The 18,803-nt window shown below is 45.0% G+C and overlaps 1 protein-coding gene across 3 annotated transcripts in view; it reads right to left on the bottom strand.

Annotated features, from left to right (window-relative positions):
• Window positions 1-586: 586 nt before the first annotated feature.
• LOC132808348 (gastrula zinc finger protein XlCGF49.1-like) overlaps window positions 587-18,803 on the bottom strand; it is a 32,887-nt gene continuing 14,670 nt past the window's right edge. The window contains exons 1-3 of one of the 3 annotated variants that reach the window (XR_009642068.1): window positions 18,226-18,372; window positions 1,816-1,944; window positions 587-866 (exon numbers count right to left, since the gene is read on the bottom strand). Coding sequence is in view for 2 of the 3 variants with exons in the window: in XM_060822102.1 (XP_060678085.1) it covers window positions 3,927-4,727 (801 nt within the window). In the remaining variant the exon portion in view is untranslated. Of the gene's footprint in view, window positions 867-1,815; window positions 1,945-3,570; window positions 5,078-18,225; window positions 18,373-18,803 lie in introns of those variants that run through there. The other 2 variants (XM_060822102.1, XM_060822103.1) reach the window with 2 other exon arrangements.

The raw sequence follows: 18,803 nt of genomic DNA, 5'->3' as shown, positions 1-18,803 counted from the left end.
AGGGCAGCGCAGGCGCAGTGCGTGCCCCCACCCCATTGCGGATGTCACAATGTGGAGGTAGCCCTGTCAATTTCAGAGTGAAACTCCCTCCATCTGGGTAACATCTGGGAGCAAAGCACTGTCTCCCCCTTTCCATTCCTCATGCTGGGAGGGGAAAGAGAGGCGGCGGGTGCGAGGGGAGGGGGTCGAGTGGAGACTGTTCACTTGTAGCAACTGCATGGAGGGAGCAGGCTCTCCAAGGGTACTCAGATGCTCTCTGTCCCTCTCAAAGGTATTTTCCTTGTGTATTCCCTCAGTTTGGCACGTATAGAGTTTGTACCCTGGAAAAGGTTTGCTTCTTACCTCATGTTCAGAATTATAAGGGTAGTTTCTCATGGAACAGAGCAGTATTTAAGGGATTGGCACATTTATTTCAAATGTAGATATATGTTGCTTCATATGGTGTATATCTGATATTGTTGGCTGCCATAAAAACTTTGTGGCTATGATTTTACACCTTCTCATGCAGTAATAGAGTTATGTTCTATATTTCTTGTCTTTTTTATTTACTAGGACAGCAGGAAATCATTCAGTAACTTCACGGGCTCTTTTCCCAAGCAGCCTTGACATTTCATTATCATATTCTTGATTCAGCTCCATTTCCAGCACCTTCGTCGACAGCTTGTTCCAGGTTATTGCGATCTAAATTAAGTTTTCCTCCATACACACTTAAGGCTATCTTGTTGCATGAGGGTTTTCTGTGTCCTGCATAATATATGGTCAGCACTCAACAATTCCTGTAGATTGTTCGATATGTTCATTTAACAGTACTGACAGTGATCACTCAATTTGTGACTTTTTTTGCAGGAAGGCATGCAGAAAGAAATCTGAAAACAAATGATACATCTTCTGACAGAGGCACTTGAGTCAATGGGGCTTGAATATCAGCAGCCATTCAATTCAATAAGAAATGTTTGCTTTTGTCTGTGTGAGAGATTTTGAACACTGGTATGGCAGGAATAATACTGAGACACCCGAGTGAGGGAGATTCAGTACGCTGTCTGTGAAAAATGCGTCAAACAATTTACTCAGCTTGGGGGATCAAAATCTCACCCCTCACAGTGGGGAGAGACTATGTATCCATTCTGTTTTTAATTTCAAACCCAGCACGACACAAAGAATGCTCCCCTCATGGGGAAACCATGGAAATGTGGGGACTGTGGGAAAGGGTTCCCTTCCCCATTGGGGCTAGACACCCACGGATGTATTCTCACTGGGGAGACGCCATTCTCCTGCTCAATATGAAGGAAGGGGTTCAGTTGGCTGTGCAGCCTGCAGACACACCAGCAGGTTCACCAGCAGAAATGACTGGATAGGGCACGGCTTCATCCCCACAGTGCAATGAATCCCCACTTTCCACCAAAATCCCAGATGTACTCACTCACTCAGTTGTTGTCTCACAAATGCAAGATTTCATTGTAACTTCTTCTGTTCCCAGTCAGGGAAAAACATCTTTGAAAGCTGCTCTGAAAGTCCAGTCTTCACAACCACACTTCTGCTTTCTCCAAAGACAATTTGTGTTTGTGTCATATAGCACGGAAACAGATCCTTTGGTCCAATTCGTCCAATCAGATATCCTAAAATAATCTAGTCTCATTTGTCTGCATGTAGCCCATATCCCTCTGAACCCTTCCTATTCATATCCCCATCCAGATGCTTTTTAAATGTTGTAATTGTACCAGCCACAATCACTCCCTCTGGCAGCTCATTCCATACATGCACCACTCTCTGCGTGAAGTTGCCCCTCAGATCCCTTTGAAATCATTCCCCTCTCACCTCAAACGTATGGCCTCGAGCTTTGGACTCCCTTATTCTGGGGAAAAGATCTTGGGTTTTCACCATATCCATGCCTCTTACAAAGATCTGTAAGGTCACCCCTCAGACTCTGATGCTTCAGGTGAGGATCTAAAATTTGAATTTAGGTTATTGTCAGACGCAACAAGTATATGTAGATTTTTACTAAACACAAAATGGCTTTTCAATTTAAAATAATACAACAAAATGGCTGAGAATAATGATTGAACTCTGAACTTGTCCTGCTGTTTTGCAGAATTAAGCTAAAATCCAAAGATAAGAGGACAATGGACTTTTCTTAAAATGAATACTGACACATTAATTGACCATTTGAACTAACCTTAAATTATCATGCCATGGTAGCAGTTCATGTAATTAAGATCCCTTTCCCAGGAAATATCATTGGATTAACCTGCTGTAAATCATGTTATCTTAATTACAAAAGACTAATCAAATGTAATAAGACTGTACTGTCTCAAAAAAAACACAAATAAATAATGTGTAATTTTCTAATGTAATCACACATCGCAATGGAACACAGAAGCTTTAATCATTGCGTTGCTGGACAGAACTGCGTCAAGATGCCTTATTAAACTGATAACCTTGCTTTGTACAGACTGCATTTCATTGATTCTTTTGAGCGATCTCAGACCAAAAGGCCCCTTGAGAGGTCAAGACCTTCACGATGGCTAACTCAGCCTTGCCAATTCACCATACCCGCACATCCCTGAACACTAATTTAGCACAGCCAATCCACACAAACCTGCACCTCCTTGGGCACTATGGTTACTTTAGATGGTCAATCCACCCTAAACTGGACAAAGTTAAAAATCACACAAACCCGGGTTATCGTTCAACAGGTTTATTTGGAAGGAACAGCATTTGGAGTGCTGCTCCTTCATCAGGTGGTTGTGTAGAATAAGGCACAGAATTTATAGAAAAACATTACAGTGTCCTGCCACTGAAGTGATATATTGAACAAACCTGGATTGTTAAGCCTTTCAACTTTCAGAATGGGTTGCAGATATTTCTACTTTGCTCAAAAAGTGCACAAACTGCAGGCAATCAATCCGTGTAATATTTTATAAATCCCTTGTAAATACTTTGAATCAGACTGGTTCTAGTTCCAAGACTGGGATACTGACAGACTCGAATCTCACACTTTTAATGCATTGTCTGGGCTGAGATGTCACTTTTTTTAAAAAAAAACCTAAAGTCATCTCGACAATGTGAATTAATAGTAGTTCTGGGATTCACAGATTAATGAACTGAAACCTGCAACTCATTCTAAAAGGTGAAAGACTTAACAGCAATCTTGGTTTGTTCAATATGTCATTTCAGTTGCATGACCCTGTGATCTTTTGCTATAAAATCTGTGTCTTATGATCCTGCTCCACAGTTACCCGATGAAGGAGCAGTGCTCCAAAAGCTCATACTTCCAAAAAAACCTGTTGGACTATAACCTGGTGTTGTGAGAGTTTTAACTTTATCCAGCCCAGTCCAACATTGGCTCCTCCACATAATTTCTTGCGAACACTGCCCACACCTCCTGATGCTGCCAGGAAACTTTACAACGCCGATGAAATGACACACTCTGCACTCCTGAAAAATTGACAATTTCTCATGATACTGGCTGCTCATTCATGACTCCATCTGATACGCGACTTTGGAAGCTTAGTGCAGGAGGCTGAAAGAAATGAGCAGCTTTAAAACAAAAACCCCCTTGGCGCTCAAAGCTTTCAATGAGAGTCTGAACCCAGCAGCAAGTTCAGGTAACCTTTATTGCAACCCAACTTTGTTACAGCTTCAGATCCCCTCAGCAAAAAGGCAGAGAAAAAGTAGCTTTTTAAACAGCTCAAAGTCAAAGCGCACACTCTTCCCCTCCCACCACTTTCTTTACTATTGGTCACCACTGAGTTGTCCCTTTGTAATTGGATCCTTGGTACAGCCTTAACCTGGAGGAAGTATTGCCTCACTCAGCAATTTCAACCCAGACCCTGTATAGCGCCATCTGCCGCAGTGGGATTCAAATCCGGGAGTCCCTGGAACTGGGTTGATGGTCCAGTCGATAATGGCACTCGGCCGTCGCTCCTTCAATCCCCCTGCGACGGTATGTGAACTCTCTGGTGCCTCCGGAGGTGGGAGGAGCGGGTGAAATACTTTCTGCACAGGGGGCAGCTGAACGGCCTCTCCCTCGTGTGGACCCGCCGGTGGGTCAGCAGGTTGGAGGCCTGGGTAAATCTCTTCCCACACTCGAGGCAGGAGAACGGCCTCTCCCCCGTGTGAATCTGCTGGTGGGTCAGCAGGTGGGAGGAATCGCTGAAGGCCTTCCCGCACTCAGGGCAGGGGAATGGTCTCTCCTTGGTGTGGACCCGCCGGTGCTTCAGCAGGGTGGAGGAATTACTGAAGGCCTTCCCACAGTCGGGGCAACTGAAGGGCCTCTCCCCTGTGTGGACCTGCTGGTGCCTCAGCAGGTGGTAGGAATCGCTGAAGGCCTTCCCGCACTCAGGGCAGCTGAAGGGCCTCTCCCTAGTGTGGACCTGCCGGTGCCTCAACAGGTTGGAGGAAGTGTTGAAGGCCTTCCCACACTCGGGGCAGCTGAAGGGCCTCTCCCCCGTGTGGACCCGCCGGTGGGTCAGTAGGTCGGAGCAATTGCTGAAGGCCTTCTCGCACTCGGGGCAGGGGAATGGCCTCTCCCCGGTGTGAGCCCGCTGGTGCCTCATCAGGGCGGAGGTGTGGGCAAAGCCCTTCCCGCACTCTGGGCAGGAGAATGGTCTCTCCCTTGTGTGGATGCGCCGATGAATCTGCATGGCAGACGGGAAACAGAAGCCATTCCCACCATCACTGCACTTCCACTGTTTCTCCACGGGGCAGGATTCCTCGGGTTTCTCCATGGTCGAAGCTTCAGCTGCACAGAATACCTTTCCAGTCCCTCCCAGCCATCAATTCCTGCTGCTACACGCCCCACACTCGATGTGCTGCATCAGTAGGGTCTCTCATCCAGGAACCAAAACGCTTTGCACCTTCTCACAGACTCACGGTTAAAAATTGTTTCCGGTCCCGCTGGATTGAGTGACTGTCAGACATTGACGTTAAAGTGAGGACTGCAGACGCTGGAGGGTCAGTGTCAAAATGTGTGGTACTGGAAAAGCGCAGGTCAGGCAGCATCCGAAGAGCAGGAGAGTCAACGTTTTGGGCATCAGGACTTCATGCGTCGATTTTGAATCTTCTATCTTCAAATACACTGTTAAAAAGAGATTACAAAGGTCATCACTGTCAGTGCAGGGTAGAAATTCTGTACAAGCAATTCTACTTTCTATGGAATATTCTTGTCTTTTGTTATTCCACAAAATTGAAAGCACCATCCCACTTTCACTCCCCTTCTTTCTCACTCTGATCTAATTCCCCTGAAGTTGCTGATTCAGGGTCTTACAGGGGCAGATGAGCAAAAACAGAAAGACTGACATCTCTCTGAATTTTGGATACCTCCACCTGAAAGTTAATATCTTTCACAACACTGGGATACTGCTGAGAGTGAGCAGGTCTGATTTTAGGAAGCAAAAAAAAAGTATCAATTCAGGGTGAACCTGCAATGACAAAATAGTTAACGACCCGAGAAGGTGGGAGCAAAATGAGATGTCAAGGCATTAACACTAATACACTTCAGTCAAACTCTGCTGCTTCCCAGTCAGGGCAAAACATGCTCTGAAAGTCCAGCCTTCACAACCACACTTCTGCTTTCACTGAAGACAATTAGAGTCACACAGCACAGAAACAGACTCTTTGGCCCAACCTGCCCAGATTTCCTAAATTAATCTAGTCACGTTTGCCATCACTTGGCCCCTATATGGGCTGGGTGCTGGCAGCTGGGACTAAATTGGGTTGGCTATCTTGTCAGCAAGGACGAGTTGGATCGCAGGGTCTGTTTCCATGCTGTACATCTCTATGACTCCAGTCGCATTTGCCACCACTTGGCCCCTCTCCATCTGAACCCTTTGTAATCATCCGCCCATCCAGATGCCTTTTAACTGTAGGAATTGTACCAGCCCCCACCACTTCCTCTGGCAGCTCATTCCATGAACACATCACCCTCTTCATGAAAACGTTGCCCCTTTTACATTTCCCCCACTGCCCTCACCCTGAACCTATGACCCTCCAGTTCAGGACTCCCCATCCCAAGGGAAAGACCTTGTCTATTTATCCTATCCATGCTCATGATTTTATAAAAGTCTATAATGTCACCTCTCAGGCTCTGGAGCAATGGGGAAAACAACCCCTGCCCATCCTTCTGTCCCACCTCACCCGGGTAATTAAGACAAATACCTGAGTTTGCAGCATCTGCTCCCTCCCCGGATTCACTCCAATTGCCACAAGTGAATAGATTTCCCCCCTCTCCCCCTCCCAGGATGAAGAGTTGCCCAAAGAGAGGGAGTTTCACTCAAACTGACAGGGCCACTTCCGCGTTGTGACGCCATCAATAGGTCGAGGGTGGGGGGACGAAACAAAAGGGGCGGGGCAAGGTGCACAGTTTGCAGGAATCCCTTCCCTTCACGGAATCCCCACAGCATGGAAGCAGGCCACTCGGCCCAACAAATCCAAACCAATCCTCGAAGGGGAACCCACCCACACCCATTCCCCTAGACCTGTTGCTCTACTCCCTGACTATCACACCTAACCTGCACATCCCTGGGCACTATGGATAATTTAGCAACCTAACTTGGACAAAGTTAAAAATCACAACACCACATTATAGTCCATCAGGTTTATTTGGAAACTCTAGCTTTTGGAGCGCTGTTCCTTCATCAGTTGGTTGTGGAGAATAAGATAAGACACAGAATTTATAGAAAAACATGACAGTGACCTGCCACTGAAATAATACATTGAACAAACCTGGATTGTTAAGTCTTTCATCTTTTCAAATGGGTTGCAGGTATCATTAATATGCAAATCCCAGTCTTCCTGGAAGGCACCTTCTCCATAAAACTTAAATTTTGATAAAGTGACATTTCTGTTCAGCTCTGCAAATGTAATTCTGCAAATATACATTCACTCCTGTGGACTTGTGTGGGCGCGCGCATGAGAGGGGAATGTCTATTTCCATCCTGCTTATCTCTGTCTATTTGAGAACAGATGTCTTACTTCTGTTGGTGTAAATATTGTTGTAAATCATAGCTGGGTTCTCAGTTAGATGTAAGAGAGAGAGATTTCCTCAAGTAGGACAGTCCCAGAATCCTGGGAGACCCCCATTTCTCCTTTACGTCCGAATGAACAAACATCAAACACGAGCACCTATTTGCTTCAAATTTGGTTTCATTTTTCTTGTGTGATTCCCTGCTATGATTACACTGTGTGTCTGGATGGTTGACAGGCTGGGAGATTGTGGATTGGGGCTTGATTGGCTGAATGCTTTATTGTTCCAGAAGGTGAAAAAAAAGGGGGTCAAAGCTTCAGCAGAAATCCAGCAAAGCTGAGAACAGACCGACATCTTACGCTGTGGGAACAGGGAGATCAACACAGGACCAAGAAATCAGGACCTGAAATCTGAGCTGACACCAAACTACCCTGTGATCAGCGCTTTCATTAGCAGCACCAACCCTCTACCTTTACCTCGCTTCCCATTTGACCGAACCCTCGATATTCAGGATCCAATCCTGGTCATCCTGAAGCCATGTCTCTGTTAGGAGTCTCGGATCATAATTATTCTCTTCAATGCGTGCAATCAATTAATTCATTTTTGGTGACAATACAGATAGATACTGTTTCTGGTTTCAATTTTTATGATCTTCAGAGTCCAGTTTTGATTGCTGGAATATTTACTCTCCTTGTCCTTTTCTATTGTTCTTTGAAATTCATTTCCCACATCAATACACTGCTCACTGGCCTTGATTTGGATTTTTCATGCTAAATTGCCTATAATGTCGAGGTTAGGTGGCATAGCCGTGGGAAATGCAGGGTTGTAGTTTCATATCCAGCCCGCTCCGCCATTCATTAAAATCATGGCTGATCTATCCATTGTCTCAGATCCTCCCCTCCCTGCATTGTCCCAGCTACCCTTAATTCCCCTACCATTGCAAAAACCCATCCAACTATGTCTTGAACATACTTAACGAAGCTGCCTCTACTGCTTCCTTGGGCAGAGAATTCCACAGATTCACTAAACTCCAGCAAAAACGGTTCCTCCTCATCTCTGTCCTAAATCTACTCCTAATCTTGAGATCTGTTTCATTCACCAGCAAAAATGACTGGGTAGGGTAGAGCTTCATCCCCACAGTGCAATGAATTGCCACTTTCCACCAAAATCTCGGATGCTGTCAGTTGCTGTCTCACAAATGCAAGTTTTCATTGTAACGTTTTCTGCTCCAATTAAGGGCCAAACATCTTTGAAAGCTGCTCTGAAACTCTAGCCTTCACAATCACACTTCTGCTTTCACCAAAGAAGATTTGAGTCATACAACACGGAAACAGACTCTTTGGTCCAACTTGTTCGGCCAAACAGATATCCTAAATTAATCTAGTCCAATTTACCTGCATGTGGCCCATATCCCTCTAAACCATATCCCTCTATTCATGTACCCATCCAGATGCCTTTAAAAATTCCCACTCACCTCAAACATATGCCTTCTAGTTTTGGACTCTGCTACATTGGGGAAAAGACCTTGGATATTCACCCTATCCTTACCCCTTATGAACGTCTATAAGGTCACCCCTCAGCCTTCAATGCTCTCGGGAAAATATCCCCAGCCATTTGAGCCTCTCCCTGCCACTCAAACCCTCCAACTCTGACAGCAGCCTTGTAAATCTTTTCCGACACCTTTCAAAGTTTCGCAACATTTTCCCTGTAAAAGGGTGACCAAAAATGAATGCAGTCTTCCAAACGTGGACTAATCAATGTCCTACACAGCCACATTACCTCCCAACTCCTATACTCAATGCACTGACCAATAAAGGAAAGCATACCAATTGCCTCCTTCACTATTCTGTCCACAGGTGACTCCACTTTCAAGGAACTATGAACCTGCACTCCAAGGTCTCTTTGTTCTGCAACACTCCCCTTAACTGTGTCAGTCCTGCCTGGATTGCTTGACCAAAATGCAAACCACATTTCTCTCCATCTACCACACTTTGGCCAATCAGCCCATCTGATCAGTTCTAATTTATAGTGAACTCTCTTTCCTTGCTTATTCTTTAGAAGTTGAAAATCTCTATCCCACACACACTCCCTCCATTCTCAGTTTGCTGAACCTAATCCCTGCTGTAACTCATCCTGAAGGATGTCGTTGACACTGGTTAATATGCCCACAAGCAGGAGGGTTCTAACTGAAACGTTATGAATACTGAACAGCCTGGAAAGAGTGGAAGTTGGGAAAAAAATTCCATTGACTGGAGAAACTAGAACTACTGGGCACAGCCTTAGAGTAAAGGGAAGACCTTTCAGAATGGAGGCAAAGAGAAACTTCTGGCATTTTGGAAACAGAACCAGTCTGACTCAAGATTGGGATACACACAGGCTCTGAGCTCACTCTTTCATTGAATTGTCTGAGCTAAGATGTCACATTTTGTTATAAAGCTTTATGTTTTGTTGAAGGTGCCTTACAGGAAGTTCTGAGATTTAGATTAATGATACCTGTAACCCATTCTAAAAGATGAAAGACTCAACAATCCAGGTTTGTCAAGATATCATTTCAGTGGCAGGACTCCATTATGTTTTTCCATAATTTCTGTGCCTGATGACCTTATTCTCCACAACATCTGATGAAGGAGCAGCACTCCAAATAAACCTGCTGAACTCTAACCCGGTGTTGTATACTTTTTAAACTTAGTCCAGGTGAGGGTGCATTGACCATGTTAAATTACTCATAGTACCCGGGGAAGTGCAGAGTGGATTGGCTGCGCTAAATTACCCATACTGCCCGATTGGGTGTATTAGTTGGGGGTAAATGCCAAGCAATCGGGATAGGGGAACGGGTGTCTGAGAGTTACCCTTTGGTGAGTCAGTGTGGACCCGTTGGGCAGAGTGACCTGCTTCCACAATGTGAGGATTCTCTGAAGGGAAGGGATTTTTGCAAACTCTGCAAGGCAGTGCGGGCCATCCGGCCGGCCATGTGCAGCAGGTGCAGTGTGGGGGCCCGCCTTCAGCTTGGCCCTGCCCCTTCCCAGCACATTACCCAGACACATCGCCCCAACCTCTTGCTCCATTGTTGATGTCACTGTGTGGAAATGGTCTTCTGAGTTTCAGAGTGAAACCTCCTCCTTCTGGGCAACTCTTTTTCCTGGGAGGGAGAGAGGGAAGGTGGGGGTTGGGGGAACCTTATCAAGCAGAGGATGGTGCGTGTATGGAATAAGCTGCCAGAGGAAGTGGAGGAGGCTGGTACAATTACAACCTTTAAAAGGCATCTCGAAGGGGATATGAATAGGAAGGGTTTAAGAGGGACATGTGTCAATTTCTGGCGAATGGGTCACTAGGTTAATTTAGGATATCTGGTTGGCATGGACTGAAGGGTTTGTTTCCATGCTGTACAACGCTATTACTCTATTTCTGCATCGTCAGAACCAATATCACAAGACTAGGAATAGGCCATTCACCCCTTCCAGCCTGTCCTGTGCTGTGGCCTAAGTGCACATACTTCAGTGCAAGTTTCAGAAAGATTCCAGCAGCTCTTAAAAAATTGACCTTGCTTTCAGACTTTAATGATGTTTCTGAGTGTATAATTTTACCTGTTCTCAATTTTAAATATAACCTATTTGTGGCCCCGCCTGTCTTCCGGGTCAACTTGTCAGCATCCATTCTCTCTCTCTTCATCAGCTTGATACACAGCGATCAAAGAGGGCTGGGGGAGGGCGCACAGCAGGGAAAGATAATGGACGGGGTGGGCTGAGGGAGGGGGACAAGAGAGAGAAAATGGACAAGGGTGCAGAGGGTGGCATGACAGAGAGAATGGAGGTGGTGTTGGGGGGGAAGAGATGGAATGGACACAATGCTGTGGTTCATGGAGGGCAGTGGACTGGGGGCACAGTGGGTGGCAGGCGAGAATGCACAGGTCGCCGTGGGTGGTGGTGGTACATTTCATTTCAATGCAGAACATTTCTAACAATAGTTGTGAATTCTGTCTGGGCCCCAATGTCATGTCAGACTTGACATTTTTTGTTAGAAAAGCTCTTCATTTAAATTACATTCTTGAGAATGCTATTTAAAACACGTTCTGGGATTAACAAACCAAAGAGCAGAAATCCATTCTAAAAGATTTAAATCTAGAATTGTTTAATGTATTACATCTGTGACACTGGACTCCTTTGGATATAAGTTATGATCATGATCCTATTCTCCACAACCACCTGATGAAGGAGCAGAGCTCTGAAAGCTAGTACTTCCAAATAAACCTGTTGGACTATAACATTATATTGTATGATTTTTAAGTTTACCCACCCGAGTCCAACACCGGCTCCTCCACATTATTTCTACTGATCACAGCACACGCCTCCCGGTGCTACCAGTAAACTTTACAATGCCAATGAAACGACAAACTCTGCACTCCTGAAAAAATTACATCTGATACACAACATTGGAAACTTAGTGCAGGAGGCAGAAAGAAATTAACAGCTTCAAAATAAAAAGCTTTGTGGTTCAAAGTTTTCAATGAGAGTCTGAGCCCAGCAGTAAGTACAGTTAACCTTTATTGCGATCCAACTTTGTTGCAGCTTCAGATCCTCCCAGCAAAAAGGCAGAGAAAATGTCGCTGCTTCTTAAATAGCTCAAGATCAAACACCCCTTCTCCACCTCCTCCCCACCCACCGAGTACCCGGGGGCTGGAAGGATCGGCAGGGGTGATAAGTCAAAAGAACTACAATTCCTCTATTACAGTCCGACTATTCTAGGGAATAAGACTAAAGAGGCTCTGGAACAGAACAAACTGGGATTATCAAAGCTGCGTCTTTACTCTATGCAGAATCGGTATGCTTTAGACTATACACTCGCCCAGGAAGGTGAGGTCTGCACCACTGTCCAAGATAAATGCATTATTTACATTCCTGATTGCACTGGCAATTACTAAGATACAACATGAGATCCAGGTGCTCCTTGAAGGTACCAGTTGGAGAAAATGGGGATCGGGGTTTTGGTACAATTGGCTTATCAATTTAGCTACATATGTCAGAATAATTTTCTTCTGTTTGTTGGTATTGGTCGGTATTTATTTGCTAGGCTTATGAGGACCTTTAGTGATATAGATTTGCCCCAGAAGATGCTCTGTTTGCAATGCCATGGCTCACCCACTTGTTGATGGCAATGATAAATATGACCAGATGAGCTGCAAAGATGGTGGTGCCACTCTACAGGATATTGAAGGCTGGTCCACCTTGAAGGGCATTTAGAGTCATAGAGACGTATAGCATGGAAAGCGACCCTTCGGTCCAACCCGTCCATGCTGACCAGATATCCCAACCCAATCTAGTCCCACCTGCCAGCAGCTGGCCCATATCCCTCCAAACTCTTCCTATTCACATACCCATCCAAATGCCTCTTAAATGTTGCAATTGCACCAGCCTTCACCACATCCTCTGGCAGTTCATTCCATATACGTACTACCCTCTGCGTGAAAAAACCTGTCCCTTAGGTTTATTTTATATCTTTCCCCTCTCACCCTAAACCTCTGCCCGCTAATTCTGGACTCCCCAGGGAAAAGACTTTGCCTATTTATCCTATCCATGCCCTTCATAATTTTGTAAACCTCTATAAGGTCACCCCTCAGCCTCCGACGCTCCAGGGAAAACAGCCTCAGTCTGTTCAGCCTCTCCCTGTAGCTCAGATCCTCCAACCCTGGCAACATCCTTGTAAATCTTTTCTGAACCCTTTCAAGTTTCACAATATTCTTCTGATAGGAAGGAGACCAGAATTGCATGCAATATTCCAACAGTGGCCTAACCAATGTCCTGTACAGCCGCAACATGCCCTCCCAACTCCTGTACTCAATACTCTGACCAATAAAGGAAAACATCCAAACTATCCTATCTACCCGCGACTCCACTTTCAAGGAGCTATGAACCTGCACTCCAAGGTCTCTTTGTTCAGCAACACTCCCTAGGACCTTATCATTAAGTGTATAAGCCCTGCTAAGATTTGCTTCCCCAAAATGCAGCACCTCGCATTTATCTGAATTAACCTCCATCTGCCACTTCTCAGCCTATTGGCCCATCTGGTCAAGATCCTGTTGTAATCTGAGGTAACCCTCTTCACTGTTCACTACATCTCCAATTTTGGTGTCATCTGTAAACTTACTAAGTGTACCTCTTATGCTCGCATCCAAATCATTTATGTAAATGACAAGAAGTAGAGGGCCCAGCACAAATCCTTGTGGCACTCCACTGGTCACAAGCCTCCAGTCTGAAAAACAACCCTCCACCACCACCCTCTGTCTTCTACCTTTGAGCCAGTTCTGTATCCAACTGGCTAGTTCTCCCTGTATTCCATGAAGCTAACCTTGCTAAACAGTTTCCCATGTCGAACACCTTGCTGAAGTCCATCTCGATCACATCTACTGCTCTGTCCTCAATCTTCTTTGTTACTTCTTCAAAATACTAAATCAAGTTTGTGAGACATGATTTCCGAAGCACAAAGCCATGTTGACTATCCCGAATCGGTCCTTGACTTTCCAAATACATGTACATCCTGTCCCTCAGGATTCCCTCCAACAACTTGCCCACCACCGAGCTCAGGCTCACAGGTCTATAGTTCCCTGGTTTGTTCTTACTACCATTCTTAAACAGTGGCACCATGTTTGCCAACCTCCACTCTTCCAGCACCTCACCTGTGACTATCGATGATACAATTATCTCAGCAAGAGGCCCAGCAATCACTTCTCTACCTTCCCAAAGAGTTCTCGGGTACACCTGATCAGATCCTGAGGATTTATCCACCTTTCACCATTTCAAGACATACAGCATTTCCTCCTCTGTAATCTGGACATTTTTCCAAGATGTCATCATCTATTTCCCTAGTCTATATCTTTTTTATCCTTTTCCACAGTAAATACTGATCCAAAATATTCATTTAGTATCCCCCCATTTTCTGTGGCTCCACACAAAGGCCGCCTTGCTGATCTTTGAGGAGCCCTATTCTCTCTCTAGTTACCCTTTTGTCCTTAATATATTTGTAAAACCCCTTAGGATTCTCTTTAATTCTATTTGCCAAAGCGCTCTCATGTCCCCGTTTTGCCCTCCTGATTTCCCTCTTAAGTATACTCCTACTTTATTTATACTTTTCTAAGGATTCACTCGATCTATCCTGTCTGTACCTGACATATGCTTCCTTCTTTTTCTTAACCAAACCCTCAATTTCTTTAGTCATCTAGCATTCCCTATAGTTACCAGCTTTCCCTTTCACCCTGACAGGAATATACTTGCTCTGGATTCTTGTTATCTCATTTCTGAAGGCTTCCCATTATCCAGCTGTCCCTTTACCTGTGAACATCTGCCTCCGATCAGCTTTTGAAAGTTGTTGCCTAATACCGTCAAAATTGGCCTTTCTCCAATTTAGAACTTCAACTTTTAGATCTGGTCTATTCTTTTCCATCACTATTTTAAAACGAATAGAATTATGGTCACTGGCCCCAAAATGCTCCCCCACTGACACCTCAGTCATCTGCCCTGTCCTATTTCCCAAGAGTAGGTCAAGTTTTCCACCTTCTCTAGTAGGTACATCCACATACTGAATCAGAAAATTGTCTTGTACACACTCTCCTCTCCATCTAAACCTGTAACGCTATGGCAGTCCCAGTTGATGTTTGGAAAGTTAAAATCCCCTACCAAAACCACCCCATCATTCTTACAGATAGCTGAGATCTCCTTACAAGTTTGTTTCTCAATTTCCCTCTGACTATTGAGGGGGGTCTATAATGCAATCATCCCTTTCTTATTTCTCAGTTCTACCCAAATAACTTCCCTGGATACATTTCCAAGAATACCCTCCCTTAGCACAGCTGTAATGCTATCTCTTATGAAAAATGCCACTCCCCCTCCTCTTTTGCCTCCCTTTCTATCCTTCCTATAGCATTTGTATCCTGGAACATTAAGCTGCCAGTCCTGCCCATCCCTGAGCGATGATTCCGTAATTGATATGATATCCCAGTCCCATGTTCCTAACCATGCCCTGAGTTCATCTGCCTTCCCTGTTAGGCCCCTTGCATTGCTATGTTCCCCTGAGAATCCATCACCCCCAACATTTTTCAAAACAGCATACCTGTTTGGAGTCTTTTGTGGATATACCCATTTCAAACAAGTATGCGGTTTTGGAAAATGTAGAGGGTGATGGATTCTCAGGGGAACGTAGCACAACGTAGAACGTAGAGGATTCTGTAGTCCGAGGTACATACAGATGTTTCTGTGGCCAGCAGAGAAAAAGCAGAATGGTGTGTTGTTTCCCTGGTGCCAGGATCAAGGATGTCTCAGAGAGGGTGCAGAATGTTCTCACGGGGGAGGGGGGGCCAGCAGGAGGTCATTGTCCACATTGGAACCAATGACATTGAAGAGAAAAGGTTGAGACTCTGAAGGGAGATTACAGAGAGTTAGGTAGAAATTTAAAAAGGAGGTAATATCTGGATTACTCCCAATGCTACAAGCTAGTGAGGGCAGGAATAGGAGGATAGAGCAGATGAATGCATGGCTGAGGAGCTGGTGTATGGGAGAAAGATTCACATTTTTGGATCATTGGAATCTCTTTTGGGGTAGAAGTGACCAGCACAAGGAGGACAGATTGCACCTAAGTTGAAAGGAGACTAATATGCTGGCAGGGAAATTTGCTAGAACTGCTTGGGAGGATTTAAACTGCTTGGGGAGGGGGGGGGGTGGGACTCAGGGAGATAGCGAGGAAAAAGAGATCGATCTGAGACGGGTACAGTCAAGAACAGAAATGAGTCACACAGTCAGGGCAGGCAGGGACAAGGTAGGACTAATAAGTTAAACTGCATTTATTTCAATGCCAGGGGCCTAACAAGGAAGGCAGATGAACTCAGGGCATGGTTAGGAACATGGGACTGGGATATCATAGCAATTACAGAAACATGGTTCAGGGATGGGCAGGACTGGCAGCTTAATGTTCCAGGATACAAATGCTACAGGAGGGATAGAAAGGGAGGCAAAAGAGGAGGGGCGAGTGGCATTTTTGATAAGGGATAGCATTACAGCTGTGCTAAGGGAGGATATTCCTGGAAATACATCCAGGGAAGTTTTTTGGGTGGAACTGAGAAATAAGAAAGGGATGATCACCTAATTGGAATTGTATTATAGATTTGTTTGGATTAGCCTTCCCTTTCCATGATCACGGTGCGATCAAAGGGAGAAATGAGGGTGTGGGCATCTGGGAGGTAGGACAAAATGGCTGAAACAGCTGCACAAAACGGCTTCTGCTTGGCTAATTCAGTTGGAACTGAGTCAGGCAGATACTCATGACTCAGAACAAATATGAAACCATAGACTGACGTAAATCCGGTGAAAAAAAATTGCAACTGCAAAAGCAACAATGTGAACCTAACCACTAATTGCAGAAGTAACAGCTTAGCCCTAATCACCAGACAAGACAAATACAATTCCAAGAACGGACTGCTTACAAGAAATTATGATAGACTCAGTCAAAAGTGGACAAGGACTTTGTGGGATCTGATTGGTTGTTAATATGTGATCATGTTGCATGTCTGACTATAAACAATGTACACAATGCAAAATCTGTAAAAGTCAGCGGATTCTTTTGGCGGTCTAGGAGTTCTCATCCTTCTGGGCTGATCAGAGTCTACCGACCCGGCCGTATCAAAGAAAAGACAATTGCTTGTGTGATTGACAAAGAGTCATTTCCAGGTGTGCTTATTGACAGGATCTGGGGAGCAAAATGAGACATCATGGTGTGGAAAATAAGAAATGTAGCTTGCTGCAGACGATATAGAAAGGTAGTTGTTGAAAGTGCTAGTTGAGTGTAATTTCTGTAGATGGGGGAGGGGTGGGACGTTATACAAACGGTCATGGAATTCTTGTAGTATGTAGTATACTTAAGGCTAAGACTTTAATGAATATATGGGGTCTTTTAAAGAAGTAGTTCAAAAAAATATAGTTTTAAGCTAGGAAATAACTATGGGGTGTTGTAGCTGACCACAAAATAAGGGTATTTTTACAATAAAACTTATAGTAACAAGACAAAGAATGCAGTCATCCAAGGGCAGCCTGGTACAGAGATAAGGAAAGCGAAAAACAAGTGAAGTAATTGTCTTAAGGTTAGTCCCAAATAAGGGAATGAAATGAACTAAATGATTATGATAGGGTAAGAATAGGGAAAGGGGTGTGAGCATGCAACACACAAAGTGTATAAAAATGATTGCATAACTGATATCTTTGCACTCTTTGCCAGGCTAGCAGGGTGTCTGGACTTGCAAGTTTGCAATAAATTGTCCTTGTTTCCATGGCTTTGTCTCCGGCTGATTTATAAGTGAGCTTTGTTTCTAACAATGGCATTTACACTAACAGCAGAGAGAAACTGAGCATACAGACATGACAAACATTAGTGGCAAGCCAGAATCACAGATGTACAGTATAGAAACAGTCCCTTCAGTCCAACTTGTTCATGGCGACCAGATATCCTAAATCAATCTAGTCCCATTTGCCAGCACTTGGCCCATGTCTCTCTATCCCTTCCTATTCATATACCCATCCAGATGCCTTTCAAATGCTGTATTTGTACCAGCCATCACCACTTCCTCTGGCAGCTCATTCCTTGCACGCACCACCTGCTGAATATATGAGTTGCCCCTTTTAAATGTCACCCTTACTCTGAAGCTATGACCTATCCAGGGAAAAGATCTTGTCTATTTACCTTATCCATGTCCCTCCTAATTTTGTAAAAGTTTGTAGGGTCACCCCTCAGCTTCTGGCGCTCGAGAGAAAACAGCCCCAGCCTGTTCAACTGAAACGATTGACAAGTTTCACAACATTCTTCCTCTAGCAGAGAGACCAGAACTGCACACAACATTTCAAAAGTGGCCTAACCAATATCTGGTGCAGCTACAACATAACTTCCCAATTCTTATAATTAGAGGATTGGGAAAGTTTTCAAAACCCACAAAAAAGAATGGAGGGACAAACTAATCTTTTGAGGGTCAGCTTGGACATCAGGGCGGGGGGATGGGAATGAGGGAAGGAAACTGAATGCGCTGGAGCCAAGGCGTAGGAAGAACAGAGGATACAAAACCGGCTTGAAGCTGCAATGAGGAATATTGCATGTGCTGTACTTGCAGCTGTTGCAGTTACTGGTGGGAATCGGGTGCATTTTAAACATAAAAACAAAAAAGCTATCTACCCCTCCGCCATCCCAACGTCGATTCTTCAGTTCCTCTTCACCTGGGTAACTAAGACACATACCTCAGTTTGCGGAGTCTGCTCCCTCCCTGGATTCACTCCAGTTGCTACCAGTGAACAGTTTCCCCTCCTCCCATCTCTGTTTCCCTCCCAGGATGAAGAGTTGCCCAAAGGTAGGGAGGTTCACTTTGACATGGCGACTTCCGCGTTGTGACGTCACTAAAGGAACGAGGGGCGGGGCGAGACCGTCAGCGGACCACCGCACTGCGCATGCGCTGCCCTGCAGGTTGGGGAGGACGACACTTTCCATAAACCCCTCACTTCAGAGAATTCCCAGAGTGCGGAAACAGGCCCCTCGGCCTCACCGCCCCGACCCTCCCAAGGGTGACTCACCCACACCCACTCCCCGATCCCCACTGCTCGACATTTAACCCTGAGTCATGCACATTACGCCGAATTTAGCATGGCCAATCCACCCGAACCTGCACATCCCTGGGCACGATGGAGAATTTAGCATGGCCAATCCACTTTATCCTGGATAAGCGTTAAAATTACACAACTCCAGCTTGTGGTCCAACAGGCTTCTTTGGAAGCAGTAACTTTTGGAGTGTCATAGAGATGTACAGCATGGAAACAGACCC

This window comes from Hemiscyllium ocellatum, assembly GCF_020745735.1.
Source record: "Hemiscyllium ocellatum isolate sHemOce1 chromosome 27 unlocalized genomic scaffold, sHemOce1.pat.X.cur. SUPER_27_unloc_43, whole genome shotgun sequence".
NCBI lineage: Eukaryota > Metazoa > Chordata > Chondrichthyes > Orectolobiformes > Hemiscylliidae > Hemiscyllium > Hemiscyllium ocellatum.
Note: the sequence above shows the minus strand (reverse complement) of the source record. Positions and strands in the feature narration are given on the sequence as shown.